General features: G+C 40.4%; 1 protein-coding gene across 1 annotated transcript in view; it reads left to right on the forward strand.

Moving 5' to 3' along the window:
- Positions 1 to 3788: 3788 nt before the first annotated feature.
- The window catches only part of LOC137295235 (protocadherin Fat 4-like), a 65888-nt gene continuing 48186 nt past the window's right edge, over positions 3789 to 21490 (forward strand). Inside the window, exons 1-9 of the mRNA XM_067826552.1 lie at positions 3789 to 4586; positions 12220 to 12449; positions 13212 to 13388; positions 14318 to 14591; positions 16174 to 16293; positions 17308 to 17502; positions 18686 to 18838; positions 19368 to 19567; positions 21347 to 21449. Of these exons, the coding sequence (XP_067682653.1) occupies positions 3789 to 4586; positions 12220 to 12449; positions 13212 to 13388; positions 14318 to 14591; positions 16174 to 16293; positions 17308 to 17502; positions 18686 to 18838; positions 19368 to 19567; positions 21347 to 21449 (2250 nt within the window). The remainder of the gene's footprint in view (positions 4587 to 12219; positions 12450 to 13211; positions 13389 to 14317; positions 14592 to 16173; positions 16294 to 17307; positions 17503 to 18685; positions 18839 to 19367; positions 19568 to 21346; positions 21450 to 21490) is intronic.

Genomic DNA, 21490 nt, shown 5'->3' on the forward strand with positions numbered 1-21490 from the left:
ACGACATCGCGGAAGGATCAAAACGTCAGTCCTTGCAAGTTTTTAAAGTTGTTCAAATATAACATCCGAATGAAACCATAGCAGTCTTTCAGTTCTACTCGTCAATCACAACGGACAGGTTCTGCTTTCCTTCAGACCTAAACACATAGAAAATTGTGAAACATTCCTTTGACGTTAGTAGTTAGTCACATGAAAAATATAGATGAATATGAACATTTATCATCGATACTTCCCAAACTAAATTTTGAAGAATATTTTTAATACGACAAGGAACCATTAACGAGATCACTGTACGACAGGGTGTCAAAGATTGCTACTTCCCGATATGGCTGTGCACCATTGTGCATACAGTACTGACTGAATTCAGTGTCCATCATGTGCAGTCTTCCTCTCTAGTTCTTAGTGTTTGTTTAACCAGCCACATTCCAGCTATATGACGGTGGTCTGTAAATAATCGGGTTTGGGCCAGACAATCCAGTGACCAACATCGTGAGCACCGATCTGAACAATTGGGATACCCCATGAACAATCCCCGTTATATATACGATTCTTATGACAAGCGCGGTTTCTGTAAAACACTTCTATCCTGGATCTTTACAGTATTTTTTTTAGAAGTGACAGACTGAGAGCTATCAGTGCCCTAATCCTGTTTCGCTCCCAGAAACAAAATTGACCTTTAAAACGCATACACATCTGACATAGACTCCCAGTGTACAAAAATACACTTTCCCCGCTGTTATTATTTGTTGTACTTTTCACTCGTGATAGACTGAGACCTGAAAACACGTGACATTTATGTCTTTTCAGCATTCAGAAGTTGTTATACATGTACATCACCAAGGTCTTTTATGGACAAATCCCATTTCATCACCTTATGAAGCGTTCTGAAAAGATCGAACTCGAAACGTTGTGTGTCAAAGAATTAAAATAAGATTTATCCATAATGGATCTTGATGAAGTAACTTTTACATCAAAGCCACCCGAGCCTTACAACTGATATGAATTTAACATTACCAGATACTGTTACACCATGTAAGGTAATAGTATTTTACAGGGAAATATATTAAATTATGGATCCTTAAAACAACATTGTGGTTTCAGTTAGTACCAGGTGAAGATGGCCCGGGTTAGAACTGGTCTTCAGCAACATATGTTTGTTGTAAGAGGCGACTATAGAACCAGATCACTGGTCTATCTGGTCCAGACTTGATTTGTACAGACCGTAGTCATATGGGTGGAGTAGTGAGTCTTGCTTTACACCGGTTTGTTAGCAATATCAAAGCAATATGACGGCGGGGGCACCACAAATGGGCTTCACACACTGTACCCATCTGAGAATCGAACCAGGGTCTTCGGCGTGACGAGCGTGCGCTTTAACCAATAGGCTACCCCCACTGTCCCAACAACGACAGGTGCCTACAGAAGCTACCCAGCCGCCCCATAAATAGCTGGAGAGCGGCGTTAAAAACAGAGTGACAGTATACCTGAAAACCCTTTCACCATGCAGCTACTTGTAAATTCACATCCGCAGATATTAGCAGAGGTACAGCTTCCTGGATCTGAACATATGAGGTAGTCTAGTGGTTAAAGCGTTCGCTCATCAAGCCGTGATGAATCCATTTCTGGTGTTCCCCGGGATGGTATTGATGAAATATTGCTAAAAACGGAGTGAAACTAATCTCACTCACTCACCCATTTTGAACTTGCATCAACGCATACATGTAGAACATAAGTCAAGGACGGTATGCTTGTTTATTGTCTTACACCTGAAGATCAGTTGTATGGATCTCATGCATTTGAAGACTCGACACAGAAAGTTTATTCTCTGTTGACTTCTGGAAATGTGCACAAAGATCCCATCCTTCACCCCAACCCTACCCCAACATAGCACTTTAACAGCTGAAAATCAGTCTCGAATATACGCGAAAGGAGACTTCATTGGGCGAATACATAGCGTTGGGAATTATTTGTACGGATTTCCTAACCAACTGCGACGATGGAAGGTTTTCGCGGTATCAACTCACCCACGCAATCTTTACATGAAAGCAAACGGTCTTGTCTTACACGACAGAGGAGTAGTACAGCTGAAATGCCACAACCAGTTAACCCTGGAGTCTCGATTAGACAAAGAAGTAATGGACAGGACAATCCTGTGACACGATAGCGCAAGTGACAAGAAACGTGACATCGAAATATGACAATAAACATTGTGTGAAGAGTACACCACACATGAATATCAGGTTCGATATCCGCCAAGCTGTCAAGGATTAGTCGCTGTAATGCGATTTACTTCATCAAACGAACTCTAGCAAAGTGTAGACACAATAGCGCGTCCCGATCTCCCCCAAACCAACACACCATGCTGTACGACCAAGTCAATAAACCCAACGTGCTATCTCGCTTCGTACCCGATAGCTATACACAGACAATTAAATCAAAATCTATATGTGCGTAAATAGGTAATCATTAATAACTCGACGAAAGTTCGTAATCATAAGGGTTTTGTGGTGGAGGCAGTCCATCTTACAATTTAGACATCATCATCGGCATTTTTTTATCAGTCGACAATCACAAGATGTTCGCTAACACAGAGACCATATACCGGTATATGGTCTCTGGCTAACAGCAGGAACATCCTGCTCCACCGATGTCGTCATCACAAACACGTGTATAGACAAGTCAAAAAACACCAAGATGATCTAAACACGCTTTTAAATAAAGTATTGAGCATTATATGAAAATAGATCCTAAATACCTCATTTTGCATTTGTCAAAATGCGTTATATATGTCGCGACAAAATTAATGTTAAAGTACAAAGAGTATACATTGGACATGAATGGTACAAGGGTCACCGTGTAAACACGCTGAATAAAATAGCGAACTGGATTAAAGAATATTGTGCTGCCAATGTGAAAAAGCATATCCATGACATGAATCAGTGATGAGACATTTGAATTGTGTGTGTGTGAAGGTGGTTATAGAATGAATATGTGTGAATCTGACTAATGTATTTCAAAATCCCATACTTCCACAAGCGGTCACGTACAAATGCTAGTCACATGCTGATGTACAATGCTCTATTGTTCCACGTACGTAAGATTAACTTAAGTTTGGACTTCAGCAACAAACACGCCGAGACTGATTAATTCTAAAACGGACGGTACTAATAAATAAATTCAAGCACTGGTCAGTGTTCATCAGTAACACATTTGACCTCTCTCCGCGTGAAAAAACAAACAAACCAAAATCAAAACAATTTAACCTCTGACCGTATATAATGACACAAAATATGTAAGTTTGGTTAAGATAGGCCGTACTTTTTCATTGTCATCTTCCAGAAAGTTATGTTGAGAATACCATAGCGAGTTAAATACATTGGGTTTATGTTGACTATGTTTTGATACACATATACGTCACAAGTTCTAAAGAAGTTATTGTCCACGCCCTGTAATGTGCCAGACGCATATGTTGCTGGGATCAATAGACTAATCCCGAGGGCAGGATTTGCATATTAATCTCACCTCCTTTGTTTGGATCACTATCCTGAACAACACGTATCGGCATACATAGACGTAACCAGTTGCCATATAGTCGTGCCATATGACAGAGCATGTTTGGTGCATTTGGACGGTCGAATGCCAAAACATGAATGTTGTCACTAAAATCATCAAAATGAACGAATGAAAGTCATTTTTATCGAATGTTCATCAGCATTAGAGGACAACCCATAGCTTTGTTCCACACGTGTATAAACCTCCGAAAGAGGTTTTCGGCCAGAGGCCCAAAAATGGATCATTTACACTTCAGAATATCCGCGGTAATCAAAATATTGATAGGTCTGGTGCTAACCATTCCCACCCAAGCCTTTCCAGATGGAGCTTGTGTTCCAAAGAATTGCACGCTCCAGGAATGGACTCAATGGGGAGAGTGTTCAGAAACGTGTGGTGACGCAGGGATTCGGGTTCGAACCCGACTTATTCTCCAGGAAGCAAGCTGCGGTGGCAAGTGCAGCGACAATACAACGGAGACGGAGCCATGCAGCCGGAAGTGCTGCCCCGTAGATTGCCTGATGGACCATTGGTATGCCTGGTCCTGTTCCTGCTCGACCACCTCCTGCAGTGATCCTGGAGCAAGAATAGCATGTTCCAGGTACAGGTTTCAGATCCATCCTGCATCCTGTGGAGGTTACTGTGACGACCGTACCACGGAGAAGCTTTGCAACACCTTATGCTGCTATAAGGATTGTGTATACGGGCACTGGATGACCTGGGGATCTTGTAATGCACATTGTGAACAGACAGGTACGCAGACGCGAATGAAATACGTGGCGCAGAAATCAGAGTGTGGTGGTAAGATGTGTATCGACATCCCCCAGGAGGTGATGGAGTGTCAGGGTCCGTGTTGCCCAGTGGACTGCGTCCAGGGGGACTGGAGCCAGTGGTCGGAGTGTCCGGCTACGTGTGGCTTTGGCAATATGACCAGGACTAGGTATGTGGAAGAGGCAGTCTGCAAGGGCAAGCCGTGTGAGGAGCCTGTCCACACTGACCATAAGGCATGTGAGAGGTACAACAACGTGGATTGTAAAGTAAGCATAAAACAGACTTGTAGTGTGCCTTTGTAATAATGATATGCAGTCTTTTTTTAATGTCTTGGTAAAATATGACACAAAACGTTATCAGTATGAAGGTTAACACATGGATGAAACATGTACATACAAAATCATTAATACCAATTACCTCGTCTGCTTTTTAGGTTTTTTGCAAGAAAATTCAGAATTACAAAAAGATGTTCACGTGGCTTTTGACAGGTGGGATGATTGCACCCATCCAGTAGTCACTTTTTGTGAAAATGAAGATTAAAGTCTCTTGACTCCGTTTTATTATATTCTATGAATATATAATTTTGGATCTGTTTTTTATCGGTAAAATGTGTTTATTTCAGATGTTAGCCTAAGATTCGGCGTTTTGTTTCTAAATTCCATAAATTTCTAAATTTGTGAAGTCCAATCGAGACTGTAGTTTCTTCGAGGACATTAATGTGCTACTCCTCGAAGGGCGCTAGTTACGCTGTGAAATGTTTTTTGTTGAAATCATATGAAAAACATTTCCAAATTTGGCCTCCAGTAACACTATTATGTCTGATGCCATTCCCTAGCTCTACTTATTCCATGTGTCCCCACATAAACAATTGACTTGGTTTTGCTTGTGTTTGTGATCTGGCATCTGGAGACGTGACCAATGCGTAAGTGAAATCTTCTTTAATACTTATGCATAAGCAGGACTCCGTCTCGAATTGGAAGAGATCCAAACTTTCTTCAATACATATTCAACACTACCTTTAAAAAGTTTAAACTCACCTTAAACACTTACTGTATCTTATGTATATATATGGTTACATAGAAGATGGATTTCTCCACTAAAGGGAAGCAACTGCTGCAATCTTTATGCAGATGAATTGCACGAGGATCATGCATCACACGTTTGAAAGGCATGTGCAAATATCATATATGTGAACAGCTGCATAGCGGTAAAGTCTGGCTAAGAACTAGCCGAGTTTCACTGATTTTTATCATTTATCGAATTCATGACAATAATCTTTCCACGTTCCGGAATTGTTTTAAAAAAACATCAGTGCATGTATAAACACTACCTTTAAACAATGTTGAATATTTTTGATTCAGTGTAGAACAGTTGCCTGAAATAAGTGGCTATATTTACACAAGTGAGTCTAAACGTTTGATGGGAAGTATCTATAAGAAGGATGGCGTCTCCAATTGAAAGAGGCCCAAGCGATTCTTAAATATTACAGGTTCAACGGTGTAAGTTATGAGAGCCTTAGTCTGCAATCAGTATGTCAGATGGTAGCCGCTTTAGTCCGAGTAATGGGAAATTAACCTACAATTTGTTGATATCGGAGTTTATGTCTCCGATCTTCTGTTTATAATCTAGGTCTTCTTGGAGTTCAATGTCTTATGTAGCAATCTGAGTCCTCGTGACCATTCGAGGCGTTGATAAACTTATCCTAACCCGGTGCGGTGCAAGATGTAGAAGGATACATTCTAATTTAGGGTTTCGAGAGGATTCATGGTGTTGAAGGACCAATTCTAATCCAGGTTCTCGAGAGGATTCTTGGTGTTGAAGGACCAATTCTAACCCAGGTTCTCGAGAGGATTCTTGGTGTTGAAGGAACTATTCTAATCCAGGTTCTCGAGAGGATTCATTGTGTTGAAGGACCAATTCTAATCCAGGTTCTCGAGAGGATTCATGGTGTTGAAGGACCAATTCTAATCCAGGTTCTCGAGAGGATTCTTGGTGTTGAAGGACCAATTCTAATCCTGGTTCTCAAAAGGATTCTTGGTGTTGAAGGACCAATTCTAATCCTGGGTCTCGAGGGGATTCTTGGTGTTGAAGGACCAATTCTAATCCAGGTTCTCGAGAGGATTCTTGGTGTTGAAGGACCAATTCTAATCCAGGTTCTCGAGAGGATTCTTGGTGTTGAAGGACCTATTCTAATCCAGGTACTCGAGAGGATTCTTGGTGTTGAAGGACCAATTCTAATCCAGGTACTCGAGAGCGTACGAGGCGTTGAAGATATTCTAATCCAGGCTGTCGAGAGGATTCGAGGCTTTGAAGGACCTACTCTAATCCAGGTCTTCAAGAGGATTCGACCTTTTCTAATCCATATCGATCTTGGAGAAGGTTCTTGGTGTTGAAGGGTCTATTCTAATCAAGGTCCAAGTGGTGGGGGATCGTGGTGTAATTGGTGGGATTAGTGTAGCTGATTTATTGACAAACATGTAAGCGGTACCGAAGCAAGTGTCATAAACAATAATTATAGTTAATATTTAGCAGCTATTAAAGGATGTCACTTACAATTATTATAAGATAAGATTATTAAATATTGGGTAAGGTTGTTTTACCAAAAATATAATGTTGTTTTAAACAAGGCCTACAACTTCCAGTATATACTGGGCAGAAAATGAAACTCATATAGCTAAAATCTGTTTTTCAAGGTAGAATGTTTCAATACAAATGATTTCAATATAAATGTCATTGTTAACTGTGAGTGCAGCCCATACACTAATTCATTGCACACAAAAGCAACATTTGGGGGACTGTCGCCAAAATACAGCACCTTGAAGTAAAACTTGGAGAAATGGCATGGAGACCCTCAAGATGCCAAGACTGAATGAAGAGTGTAAAAACGGAGCCATTGGAGATCTGGAAGCTGGAGAAAGTTAGTCATCAGTAGCCAGGCACTTCAACGTGGGGCAGAGGACCATTTCACGTCTGTGGCAGCACTACAGACTCCACAACTCTACAAGAGATCGACCGAGAACTGGTAGGCCAAGGGTCACAACTCCGGGTCATCTCGAAAACAGAAATTATACCAGTAAGCTTATGAATAGTGTCATTAATGATAAAGGAGAAGTAATATCAGATGGTAAGGCTATTCTATATGAGCAGAGAAAATTTTATGAAAATCTATATGCATCAGGTGGTACAATAGCAAGTAAATATATTGAGATATTCAATGATATTATTACACCAAAACTAACAACTGTTGAAGCTGAAACTCTTGAGGGTGACATTACAATAGATGAGATAACACAAGCTGTTAAATCAATGAAAAATAACAAAAGCCCAGGAATAGATGGTTTCCCAATAGAATTCTTTAAATTTTTCTGGAAAGATCTCCATATTTGGGTTTGTAGATATATATCTGAAACATTCAGGCAAAATATGTTAAGTCCAACAATCAAAAGAGGCGTCATCACATGCATTCCAAAAGCTAACAAAAATAGACAGTTGTTAAAAAACTGGCGCCCAATTTCCCTTCTAAATTCTGTGTATAAAATACTCAGTACATGTATAGCCAATAGAATTTAAAAAACTTTGAATACACTAATTCATGAAACTCAGACAGGGTTTATCCCTGGAAGATGTATTAGTGAGAACATTAGACTGGTATATGATATTATGTTTGAAGCAAAATTACAGGGTAAAAAGGGACTGTTGTTACTTATTGACTTTGAAAACGCTTTCGACACTGTCTCTAAAGAATTTATAATTCTAACAATAGGAAAATTTGGCTTTGGACCTAATATGGAAAAATGGATCAAAATATTAATCAATGATCCTACATCTTGTGTTATACAAAATGGTCATCTATCTCAGTTTTTTCACAATGAAAGGGGCTGTAGACAAGGCGACCCGGTCTCTCCCTACATATTCCTTTTAGTGGCAGAAATTTTAGGAACAATGATCCGTAACAACAGTGCAATAAAAGGAATGACGTTGAATAATACTGAACATAAAATTGGACAATATGCAGATGATACTGAATTATTTCTTGATGGATGTGAAGAAAGCTTAAGCATAGCAATTGACACCCTAAATAATTTCTACAAAATGTCTGGTTTAAGAATAAACGTAGAGAAGACTAAAGCAATATGGATAGGCTCAATGGCAGGTAGTAACATGATGTTATGTCAGGATCTTAAGCTTGATTGGCACAGTGGGGATTTTGATGTACTAGGAATAAAGCTTAATCCTAAGTTGAATAACCTTTGGGTAATTAATACAAGAAAAAGACTAGAAATTATTAATAGAACTCTTGGGAATTGGAGAAAAAGAAATTTGACATTAATAGGGAAAATAACGGTTATTAAAACTTTAGCACTCTCATCATTAGTGCATATATTCACTTCACTCCCAAATCCTCCAAAGGAATTCATTGATAAATTAAACAATATATTTTATAAATTCATCTGGAATGATAAGCGCGATAAGATAAAGCGAACAACACTTATTAGAAAATATGAAGAAGGGGGACTAAGAATGGTTAATGTAGAGGTATTCATTAACTCATTAAAACTGTCAGTATTAAATAAATATCTCCTAAATAAAAACACTAGCCCTAGTACCTTTCCATTCAAGGATATATTTCTGCTTGGAGCCAACATTGAAAATTATGTGAAAATAATTAATCCCTATTGGAAAGATGTGTTGGCAGCATGGGGAATATTTTATAGAACACATAAAACTGATTTTACAGATATTAATCAAATCTTATCTGAACCCCTTTGGTTCAACCATCAATTCCAAAATAGTAATTTTATTATAAGACATTGGTATTTTAAGGGTATTCACTCTATAAGAGACTTGTGTAATGATCAAGGTATTTTGTCATTTAATGAACTTAAGAAAACTTACAAAATCAAAGGCACAGTTCTTGATTACTACCAGGTTCTTTCAAATATACCAAGAAAATGGAAAGATACTATTAGAAATAATCTATTGATTGTTCATAATCACTATCTCAGCACACCACTGATATGTTTACTTTCAGCACCAAAGAGGTCAAGATATTTCTATGATAAGCTTATAAGTACTGAAACTTTCCCTTCTACATGTGAAAAATGGCAACAACTCTTTGACACTGTAATCCCATTGGAAAATATTTTTAAAGATTATAGAAGATGCACAAAAGATACTAAATTGATTGACTTTCAATTTAAATTTATTCATAATATTATATACACAAAAAAAGAATTACTGAAAATGAAATTAGTTGATGATGAACTTTGCTCTTTTTGTAACTTAGTGTCTGAAAATTTGATACATATTTATTGGGAATGTGAATGTGTGAAAACATTCTGGTTGAAACTGAAAGAATATATTGACAATAAGACAACAGAAACATTTACCCTGACAAAATATACAGTCTTAATTGGTGGAAATAATACTGACTTAATGAACCATATACTTCTTGCTGGTAAAAAATACATTCATGTATCAAGTATTAAAAACACCAAGTTATCACTGGATGCATTTCTAAAAATACTGGGTGATATTTTCAAAACTGAAAAGTTTATTGCTACTAAGAATAATAAAATGTTACCATTTGACAGAAAATGGTCACCACTGCTGCCATAAATCCAGTATGTATAACTTTTATCCATATGAACTTTTGTCTTATTATGTACTTGTGCTGTTGCATCATTTATTTGTGTATCTGTCTACTGAGTTGAATGGATAATAAAAATAAAACAATAAAAAAAAATTAAAAAAAGAAAAAAACTCCGGGGCAGGACAGCTTCTTCCGGGTGTTGCATCTGCGCAACCGGACAATCAGTACAGCACACACAGCCGATATTGTTGCAGGACTTAGTAGAGTATCAGCGCAAACCATCAGAAATCGCCTACGACAGCATGAGATACGACCAATGATACAGAACCTTTTCTGCGGCATCATCATCGTCGTGCACGTCTGCAATGGTTCAGAAACGTTCGACCATGGACCCTAGTGCACTAGTGGAGGATCTGGTGTAGTGATGAGTCGTGTTTCTTGCTGTATCGCCATGATGGTAGGATGTGTGTCTACCGACAGAGAAATGACCGCTACACTCGACACTGTATTTATGAAGTTGACAGATACGGTGAGGGAAGTGTCATGATGTGATCAGGCATATCTTGACTGGAAGGACAGATCTGGTGCGCATAGAGGGAAATTTAACTGCTGTACGCTAACGTGATGAAATCTCCCAACGCTACCTTTTTCCTGCCATTGACGTCAGAAGAGAACTTTTCCAGAAAGACAACGCCAGAGTGCATATTGCACGTGTTACCATGGGCTATCTTGCCAACAACAATGTGAATCTGCTGCCTTGGCCATCCAAATCGCCGGATCTCAACCCCCATTGAACATATGTGGATGTACTCGACAGATGCTACAACAGCTGAGCCACGTATTGCAGGATGAGTGGAGAAGGATTCCACAACGCCAGATTCGACGACTCATTCAGTCCATGCCCAGGAGGTGCAGAGCAGTGATCCATGCTCATGGTGGTCACACCAGGTACTGGCTTTCTCACAATGTCGTCACAGACACAGATGTCCTGAATGACTGTATGTAGCGGAGGAAACATGTGCCTAACCCTGTGTAAAAGTTGGTTGTTGTAAATTATGTATCTATTGTCTAATCCGATTGTATAAAACACGTCATGGTAAACTGATATTTTGGTAATGCTTTTCCCTGCTTTTTTGGCCAGTGCAGTTTGGCAGAAACTGGAAGGAAGTATTTTAAATGTTAAAAATGTGTTCTTTAGTTACTGATTCGGCTATGTATCACTTACTCAAGATGCAAGCTGAATTAAGTGTTTTATTTCCAGTTTTAAGGACATGTGTTGTAATTGATAACCGGTGTTTCTTTGAAAGCATATCATTGTATTCCATACTTCAGTTAAATATATCTGTTAAAAGTGAAATTAAACGTGAGGATTATTTACCGCATTGCACTCTGTAAGCTCTGATGCTCTAATCATCAATTGCTAATCGAGGAAGGACGAACAGTTGGCCTAGCAGGAAGTGAAAGATTATGCACTTTTTGTATTGTATGCACTATCGAGTCTGAATACCTCTTCTGCTTAGAAAGTAACTTTTAGAATAATCTTCGTCAGGCCTTGCTCCCAAAGAATTATTACTTTTCTCCATCTTTCCATAAATGTGTACAATTGTTGCATCTAAAATGGTTCTCTTATTTATAATGCAGCTAAATATGTATTTCTAGCAGCAAAGAAACGTTCACAATTTCTTAATTGAATTGATACAATGTGGTATCTTACGGTGCTTCATCGTCTCATATACATCATGTTGTATGTATCTGTATAATGAAATAAACTGAAAATAAACTGAAAATATACTGAAATAAACACAGACGTCACCAGTAACCAATACTTAATACATTTAACACATTCTTTTCACAAGAAGGGAATCTGGTGGTCAGACTCGACGACTTGTGTGACACAAGTGATCGTATCCCAAATGCGTAGATTTATATCGATTATTCACACTTCTATTATATACAGCTGTTAATGCAAAACGATGAGAGCTGTGGATATACAGCATCTTTTATATGATATGAGCGACATTTCGATGTAGTTCTTAGCACTGTTGTCAATTGCTACACCGAAACGTCGCTCATTGTTAAAGGAGTTGTTTATAGCACTCTCCTCGTTGTTCATCACACTAACTTCTAAATGCGACTCAAAGAAGTTACTGCCATGTAGCTGGAAAACATACCGGGTGCGGCGTTAAAAAACATACAAGTAAAGCAATGTTAACAGCGAACATCACAATAATTTTAATGCAGGCGTACTTTTCTTCATTTCAGTTTATAGTAAACTGGTTTTATGACAGTACTCTCTGTCGCTGCAGGTGTCACCTTGGTCACAGTGGACACTGTGCGAGCTGGACAATGGTCACTGTGGTCGTGGTCAGAAGGAGCGCATTAGGTCTATACTGGTGGACGGTTACTGTCATGGTCAGCCGTGTCCTAATCTCGTGGAGAAGAAAAACTGCTCTGGTCCGTGCTGTGTCCAGGACTGTGTGGTCACCGAGTGGACACCCTGGTCATTCTGCAGCACTACCTGTGGCAAAGGCGTCAGGTGAGGCATCATCGATCTGTAACCCCGATAATAATAATAACCACCCGACCTGAAACGTAGCCAACTATCAGATCCTTCAGTAACAGTGAGCAAAATAGCTTCCAAATTTTACTGGTCAGTCGGGCTAACCTCGGCTGAAAGTTCTAGCCCACAAAATAATTCAACAGACCGACATTGTCGGCATGACATAATATAATTAACATTTTTATCGGAGTCGGAGAGAGTGATATATACTGAACCACAAAAGAAACATTTCAAAACCAAATGCAAAATTTGTTTTTTGCAAAATGTTTTTTTCATTTATTTTATGATTTTATTGTTTTATTAACATGATTTTGAATCAAAATTGACAGTTTGACCAACACCAGTGTGTTTCTTGATAGAAAGGCGTATCGATCAAACACACATATAAAAGAAGACGCTGTAAAAAGTTCCTTATGGCATTCCCGAAAACAAAAATGCAGGTGCACATCGTGACAACCCTACCAATGAAAGCAAGTCCCAAACTCGCCCGAACTTATGTTTGTTTTGGCACAATCGCTATGACACGAATTATGAGAGACCAGAGGAACGTCTTCGGGCGATTGCATGTTGGACAAACTGCCAATCATTTTAACGTTCATGCTAGGACAATGCAACGACTGCAAGAGCGGTATGAGGTCAGTCACAGCATCCAAGACCGTCCACTCAGTGGACGGCCTTCAGTAACATCACAGCGTCAAAACAGATCGTGTGCAACCATCTGTAAGATCGCTTCTCCAGAACGATGGAAACAGCACGCCAGACCATTGGGACTCACAACAGACCCATTAGTGTCAAGACTGTGTCGAGTGAGAATGTGGTGAAGGCAGGGGAACTGTTTTCCAATGGGTGTATTGATGAAAGACATGCATGGGATGGTCCTAGCATCATGGTGTGGGGTGCAATGGGTCTGAACCAGTTAGTTGACACCGTGGTGTTCCAGAATCTTGGTCCAGGCTGAGGAAATGACGTGACAGCTGCTCGCTATATTGACAAAGTCTCAATACCCCAATTTGTACTACATTTTGGACAGAAATCACACCCTCCAGCAAGACAACGCTCGTGTTCACACTGCCAGAGCAACATTTGACTTCCTATGAGAACATGGCATCCATAACCTACAATAGTCTGCCCTCAGTTAGGATTGACGTCCAATAGAACACCTTTGGGATTAGATTCAAAGAAGACAGAATGACCGCCAACCAAGGCCGACAGCCGAGGCTGGGCTTGCTAAGGCACTTCGCAGAGCATGGATCCAAGAGCCAATAGCCTCCATTAACATTTCATTCCAAATACAGATGATGCAACGCTTTCATAGATGTCCATGGAGGCCATAAACGATGCTGATTACTTATCTTAATGATACCATTTTTTAGTGATTTTGTTTGAGTGAAGTTGTGACTCCCGCAAATGGTTTAACCATAATTGTCAAGTCTGAACTCAGACCTCCGATTTTATTGTTACTATGAGTGAATTAAAACGTGTGATTCAAAAAACCACTATCAGTGAGACATTTCTATTGTGGTTCAGTATATTTACAAAATGACCAAATGAAAATTCATAAGGCAGTCTAAAATTTATAAGTTCAATTGTCCAGCCTATTTTCCAGACCATAGTAAACACATGGAGCACCTTAAAACCGATTCTGACAAAATTAGAATGTTTTCTTGACCATTGGATGCTACATGCTTGATGCGACAAATCAATTAAATGTTAAACCCTCAATGACGTGTAATTGTTAACAAAAAAGTACCATATTCATCGTTGTTGTCTGCGAAACAATTCTATGTTAATATCTGAAGGAAAAATGGACGTTTACTTACAAGCCCTTGTTTTATATTTACAAGTCAACGATCCCGCAACAAGACGACCGAGCAGGCGTGCAATGGATCTCCTTGTCCTACGTTACTGGAGACTAAAGAGTGCGAGCAAACGACAGTTGTAAACTGTGTGTTCGGGGACTGGACCGAGTGGTCAACCTGCAGCACGGACTGCGGGGAGGGTCTGAAGCTCAGGAGTCGGACCATGCTGACACCCGCTTACTGTGGCGGTCAGTGCTTGAACAAGACGACAGAAGACACAGCTCCGTGCAGGTCTCACGCCGCCAGGAGGGACTGTCAGGTAAGCCTGTTGTTTGACTGGGTTCAGTCTACCGATTCCAGCTACGAAAACCAGAAGTGGAATTTCTGTTCGGCCTGTCTTGCAAGTCATTCTGTTCGTGACCATTTCTGAACTTGACAATGGAAAACTATATTGTGATTTTAAAAACTGCTTTTCGACGTGTAAAACTGAAGTGAGAGTGTTTTCTAGAGTAGTTTTCTGAATATTTAGTAATGTTTCATTTAAACCATCAATCCTTGAAGATCCGTGTTAGGAGCTTGTCCTAGTAGGCGACTAACGGGATTGGGAGGTCAGGTTCGACAACTTGGTTGGCAGGTGTCATCGTGATACTAATGATATCGATCAATGTATAGTCTGGTTCAGACTTGCTTATTTACAAGTTGGAAAATTGTCAAAACGACAACCAAACTTAAACTGTCCACGGATATAAGGATAGTTTACTGTATATTCTATTGCCTCATGATGTTGTATTTAGATTGGTCAGTGGACCGAATGGTCAGGGTGCGTGCGCAACTGCAAAGAGGGGGAAATGAAACACAACCGAACCACCACACAGAACGATGAATGTGGCGGACTCCAGTGTTCCGGGTGCACAATTCTGGCACAGTTATTGCTGTCCACGTCATCTTTAGAGCTTGACTACATTTTACATAGAATGCACAATCATGATTATTCTAACGATTTCGATTTTAATTAATAATACTATAAGCAAAGCTGGAAACTGAACAGCATTTTTTTGCATTCCCGTTATACCTTTTGTATAGTATCACCAACTTACACAATTCATATAAGTAGTACAATCACCACTTGTGATACTGTGACTCAAACCAATGAAATCAAGGTACCATGCTGTTGATTGGTATGTATAGCATGTTGCATGTTAGTTATATCACATTATAAATTACTTACATACTTCACAGTTACCGTCAAACATTGGCCAAGCGATCGCGCAGCAGCTGGTCAATAAAAACAGCCTTTATGGTCACAGAGGCCAAATAACCAAGAGAAGACGTTGCAAAGTCATACTGATATTTACAAGTGACACTAAAAGTTAATTTGTTTCATAATGGCGTTAGTATCTACTCTCAGCGTTTGAGTCCCTCTTCAAGTGGATTCGACCCATGAAGGTCCGAAGTAGAATAGGCCTTCAGCAACCCATGCTTGCCATAAAAGGAGACAATGACTTTGTTGACACATGTCATCGGTTCCCAAATGCGTAGATCGATGCTCATGCTGATGATCACTGGATTGTCTGGTCCAGACTCAATTATTTTCAGGTCACCGCCATATAGCGCGGCTACGAGTGCGGCGTAAAACAAAAACTCACTCACTCACTCACTCACAAACCCACCCACCCACTCACTCACTCACTCACTCACTCAGTCACTCACTCACGTGAATTCGATCCAAAAAAGCGACTAAGCTATGCCCAAATACTGGAACACCTTTAAGTGGTAGTGAGATGGCAAACACTGAAAGCTTAAGCACGATGTCAGAATTCAGTTTTCAAACGCGACGGCAAGACATGTTTGTTTTTCTTTTTGACTTCTCTGCACTGCTTGGACATTGTTTCTGGCTTAAGGTGTCTCGGTGGTCGGAATGGGGTGAGTGTCTGCGCAACTGCTACAAAGGATTGCAAAAGCGTTATAGGAACGTGACCGTGAATACAGAGTGTAGCGGGCAACCTTGTCCCTGGATGAGCGTAAGTTATACACCCACTGTCGTCTAGCGTGTTTTCCATCGTCGAAATCTCCACTATTTTACCCACCACTTAACCGCTAGCTGGTATGAATGGACCAGGGATTGATCACGGTCATTGCAGTAGTTACATCACAACAATGGGCCGTTTTGGGATAATGCACGTAGTACACAAGGCAGCATTGTCCAAGCCACGTTTGGTGGATGTTCCACGTCACAGTATAATTCTGAGAACCCTTGAGAAACATGAGCTTTGAGAAGACTAACGTATTCTTGCCCATGGTATGTCGTCCATTGCGACATACTATAAATTTTGAGTTTTCGAAAAGTTCATGCATATTGAACAGTAAAAGAAACGCGATTTTCTAAAATATGAAATCTCATGAACGTAAGCGTTCATGTTTTCGTTTTAAAAAACTTGACGAAAAGCCAGACTTGCGTTTCTTTTGCTGTTTGGTATACTATGGTAATTTTGTTAAAGTTTTCGGAAACATATACTATGAGAATAACATGTTGAAGTTTGTTAAATCCTTCTTTTCAGAAATTTCATGACACGGAAAGTATGGCATGCTTTTCAGGATTAAATTACGATGTGTTGCACTTGCAAATAATTGTGCTCTCTGGTACAGTTCATGTGAAAAGGGTGTGACGAAAGTGATGTGGAAATTGCAAATCTTGATGAATCTGATAATAAAAAAGAATGGTGTCGTGACTTCAAGTTCAGATAAATGTCTGTACACATTCCAGGTCCTATTCCCTTGAAATAATGCTTGGAAATGGGAAATGTGTCCACCATTCATCTCTTTAAAGAAGATAAGATGTAATACATGTGTTCCAAGTAGCTATAGTGGTGGTGGGAGTAGCCTAGCAGTTAAAACGTTCACGCAGATGTCCCGGGTTCGAGTCCCCACATGGATACACTGTGTGAAGCCCATTTCTGGCGTCCCCCTCCGTTATATTGTGGAATATTGCGTAAAACGACACTCACTCACTACAAGTAACTATATATCCAACCCAGGAGACGAGAGGTTGTCACCCCCAGTGCAGCCAGCTGTGCAACCAGGGCGTGTGCAGCTGCCAGTTTGGCTACGAGTTGCAGCAGGATGGGTACAGCTGCACCGAGATCAGGTGTAAGTGGCCATACAGTAGACACTGCCCGGTGGGCCTTAGGTTCAGGGAGACCTGTCAGAACGTCAAGTACAGCTGTCCCACAGTAAGTAATCGGGGGTTATAGCAGGGACCCCATTCACTAACTTAACTCATCTTTATAGACAGATCTACGGGTGTCTTAGCGCTAAGATCGTTTTGAGGAACGGGGCCTAAATGTTAGTATCAAACATAGACCTGCTATGATGCCTGTCGGAGAGCTGTGAATAGTCAGGTTAGAACTCCAGTGGCATATGCTAACGTACGAGGCGACTAACGGGATCTGTGCATGCTCGCTGACTTGGTTGACACATGTCATCTTATCCCAACTGTGTAAATAGATGCTCAATATATCAGTCACTGGCTTGACTATTATTTACAGGCCACTGTCATCGTATCAATGGTCCTAGGCCTGTAGACAAATATGGTGTCCATCGACAAGGGAGGCATAAACTAACTCGCTTCGGTATGTCTACCTGAGGTCTGCATGTGCGCCAGTTGGACATACGCAGTTGTATTATGAGACTGCCTTTAAGGTTACAACTGAAAATATGCTGAATGATACTTAATCGTTCCACTGTTTCAGTTGTCCCCAATATACGGACGTCATATGAACCTATTGCCGCAAACAATTGCAGTTGTCATCCATTTTGATGAGGAACTTATGTTACGCCATTCAACAGTAGAATATCTGAATTGATGTCCCTATTTGAGATCAGAAATCTGTTAGGTTCGTTGACTTGGTTGACGCGTGTCATTGGTTCGATGCTGATTCTGTTGAGCAGTGGATTGTCTGGTCTAGACTCGATTATTTACAGACCACTGCCATATAGCTGGAATATTGCTGAGTGTGGCGTAAAACTAAACTCACTCACTCACAAGACAGACTTTCACCTATTTTGTTGCATCGTCAGGTTAGGCTATGTTATTGTATAGTCACGTGCATGCAACTACTTGCAGAAATGTGCCATCCTTGATGTCCGTGAAAACTAATACTCTTTGTCATTAGCACAGACTTTGACTGACAGGCACATAGACATTGACATTCGATTCTTACAGAGGAAAATTTGCAGTAACCCATGCTTGTCGTAAGAAGCGACTAACGGGATCGGCTGATCAGGCTCGCTAACATAGTTGACCAGGACTCGTTTATATAGAGACCGCCCATATACAGCTGGAATACTGCAGCGTAAGACTAAACTCACTCACTCACTCACTACCTCACTACAATATTGCCTGTCATATTCCAGGGCCAGAGTTTCCAGGATGTGTGTATTCCTGTAGGTTGTACCAGCGAGGGATTTGTAGTCAAGGGGTCACCGAGGTCCATCCAGTGTTTGTCGAATCGAACGTGGTCGCAGAACTCGCTCTACTGTGGCTTGGCAAACAGAAAGCCTTTGGGGGTAACGTAATTCTGCTCGTTTCTGTCATCTAAGGGAATGACAAGCTGTAGGGGTAACGTGATTCTGCTCGTTTCTGTCATCTAAGGGAATGACAAGCTGTAGGGGTAACGTGATTCTCCACGTCGGTGTAACATCTCTGATAACATCAAAATAGGCCTGAAAGTGTCTGTTCTTAAAAAACAAGTGTCCGAACTGGAAATTAGATGTGAATGATGTGATATAACTTGTTGACAATAAACAGTCGCTGAGTATGATTTTAAGTCGTTTAACAACGAAATAGCGCCATATTGGGTATCGAACCCAGTAGGAGATGATATATAGCTTAACTACTAGCTACACCATACTCCAAGTATCAGTATATAGAGAAGATCTAGACTTGTTTTAGTATAGATTTCTCGGTCGCAAAGCCCGTTTTAAAAGAAAAAAATATAATTATCCTTTTGCTGACTAGCTAATCTAATGCAAGTACTAAAATACTACCTGATGGGTCATTTCAGCATTTTATAAACCAATGCCTACTATGTTTTAGATTGAGATAAACGCTACGACGATTGACGAAAACTGGCCTGTTGGAACCTGTTTCGCTGCCTTGACCACTCTAGTGGACAACGAACCTTACGACAAGCACGTCTTCTCTGTTGTGAGCGACCCAACGGGGACAGTGAATATCAAGGGTAACAGAGTCTGTCTACAGAAGGAAGCTAGCTACGAGTCGGAATCCACCAGAGAGTGAGGATTAATATAGTACTTATTCGTAGTGTAGTGGTGTTATTAGTGAGCAGGATTTCAGGTACATCGTGGCCGAAGAGTGAAGAAAACCCAGATTATTAATTTGCAAAATAGTGCACGGTGTTAAGACACAGGATCGAACAAAGACTTCGAGCTCACAACTGATAAAGACGCATTTCGGCGAGATATTTCGCCTACAGCATATATGTCCCTTGAATACACACCTTGAAAGAACTTGTCTCGGGTACAACAATAATGTCTACATCTTTGTAAGACTATTTAGTATTCGTAATAAACGTTGTCTGGGTAAAACAGTCCTGTAAACCTGTCCAGGGTATTTGAAAAATGTACGTATATATATGTCTGATCTTTTATCAAGTTTGGAAGCAGAAGACATAAACACGAACGTTTACTTTCATGAGATTTCGGTTTTCCGAAACTTACGTTACTTTTGCTGTTAGTGCATGTTTGGCATCCAGTGTCCATTAAGGTAGACCCGAACTGATCGAGAGGGATCGAACTCAACATACATATGGTGGGTTTGGAATTTGGCCTCTTAGCGTGAAGCAGCCACGGACAGATCAATATAACTATATCGAACCCAACATTAAGTTGTGTAACAGGGTGATGCATACACACATCGACATGGAGGAGGACCACCAGGCTACTACAGATCTGAACTTACTTTAATACGCATAATCCCATATACGGTGATATCCACAACCTCTGCAATTACTCCCATCATATCAGGAGTGGTGGGGTAGCCTAGTGGTTAAAGCGTTCGATCGTCACACCGAAGATCGGGATTCGAGTCCCTACATGGGTACAATTACACGATGCCATTTAGAAAGTGGTCAAATGCAACATATGTCATATTTGGGATTTCACTTTCTTGGTAAAGTACAAATTCTAGTACTTTTTTTTCGGTTGAGTCCCATCCGGGATTCGAACCCGCACCTTCAGAGTCAGGCACCTAATCGCCAGGACACAAAGTCAGCCGCCTAGCCCGCTCAGCGGTGGAAGTCGCGGTGGCTGAGCGGGCTAGGCGGCTGACTTTGTGTCCTGGCGATTAGGTGCCTGACTCTGAGGGTGCGGGTTCGAATCCCGGATGGGACTCAACCGAAAAAAAAAAGTACTAGAATTTGTACTTTACCAAGAAAGTGAAATCCCAAATATGACATATGTTGTACATGGGTACAGTGTGTGAGGCCCATTTCTGGTGTACTCCGCCGTGATATTCCTGGAATATTGCTGAAAGCAGCGAAAAGCAATACTCACTCCCCCGCTCCACCATACCAGCAGTGACGCTCGCTCCACCATACCGGCAGTGACACTCGCTCCATCATACCGGAATGTTTGCATTTGGTACCAAGTGACTAATTTGTATTGATTCTTTAATATTTCCTTTGATGTATATAATTCAGTTGTATAAACTGTTTTGTGTTCTTTAACAGACATTTCTAATGTTAGGGTCCGTGATTGGTTGAATAATTTCTTGAATTCGTGATGGATGATTGTTAGAATGAGGTTGTTAGTAATAGCATGCGTGAACCAGTTTAAGACAAGGAACGATTAGCAAATTTAAAAAGAAAATCTTGTCAAACTGGGTTATGACTCATCTAATAAGTGATAGCTGTTACAGTATCTGAAAGGATGCTGTGTTGTATTTTGACGTCGACACCTGACTTAAAGCTGATCTTATATGATTGCATGTGTAATAAATGAATATATATGTATAAACGACACTTATACTACTGATCGTTTTCTCCAATTATCCAGGTTTGACGTCATAATAAAGTCTACGGACTTTGACGGGGCGTTCATCACCCGGAGTTTCCATATGACAGTCTTGAATGCTAACGACCCACCGAGATCTGCAAAGGTAGGGATCTGCCTGTCTGGAAACATAGTAACATGGTAACA

This window comes from Haliotis asinina, chromosome 8 (assembly GCF_037392515.1).
Source record: "Haliotis asinina isolate JCU_RB_2024 chromosome 8, JCU_Hal_asi_v2, whole genome shotgun sequence".
Classification (NCBI taxonomy): Eukaryota; Metazoa; Mollusca; class Gastropoda; order Lepetellida; family Haliotidae; genus Haliotis; species Haliotis asinina.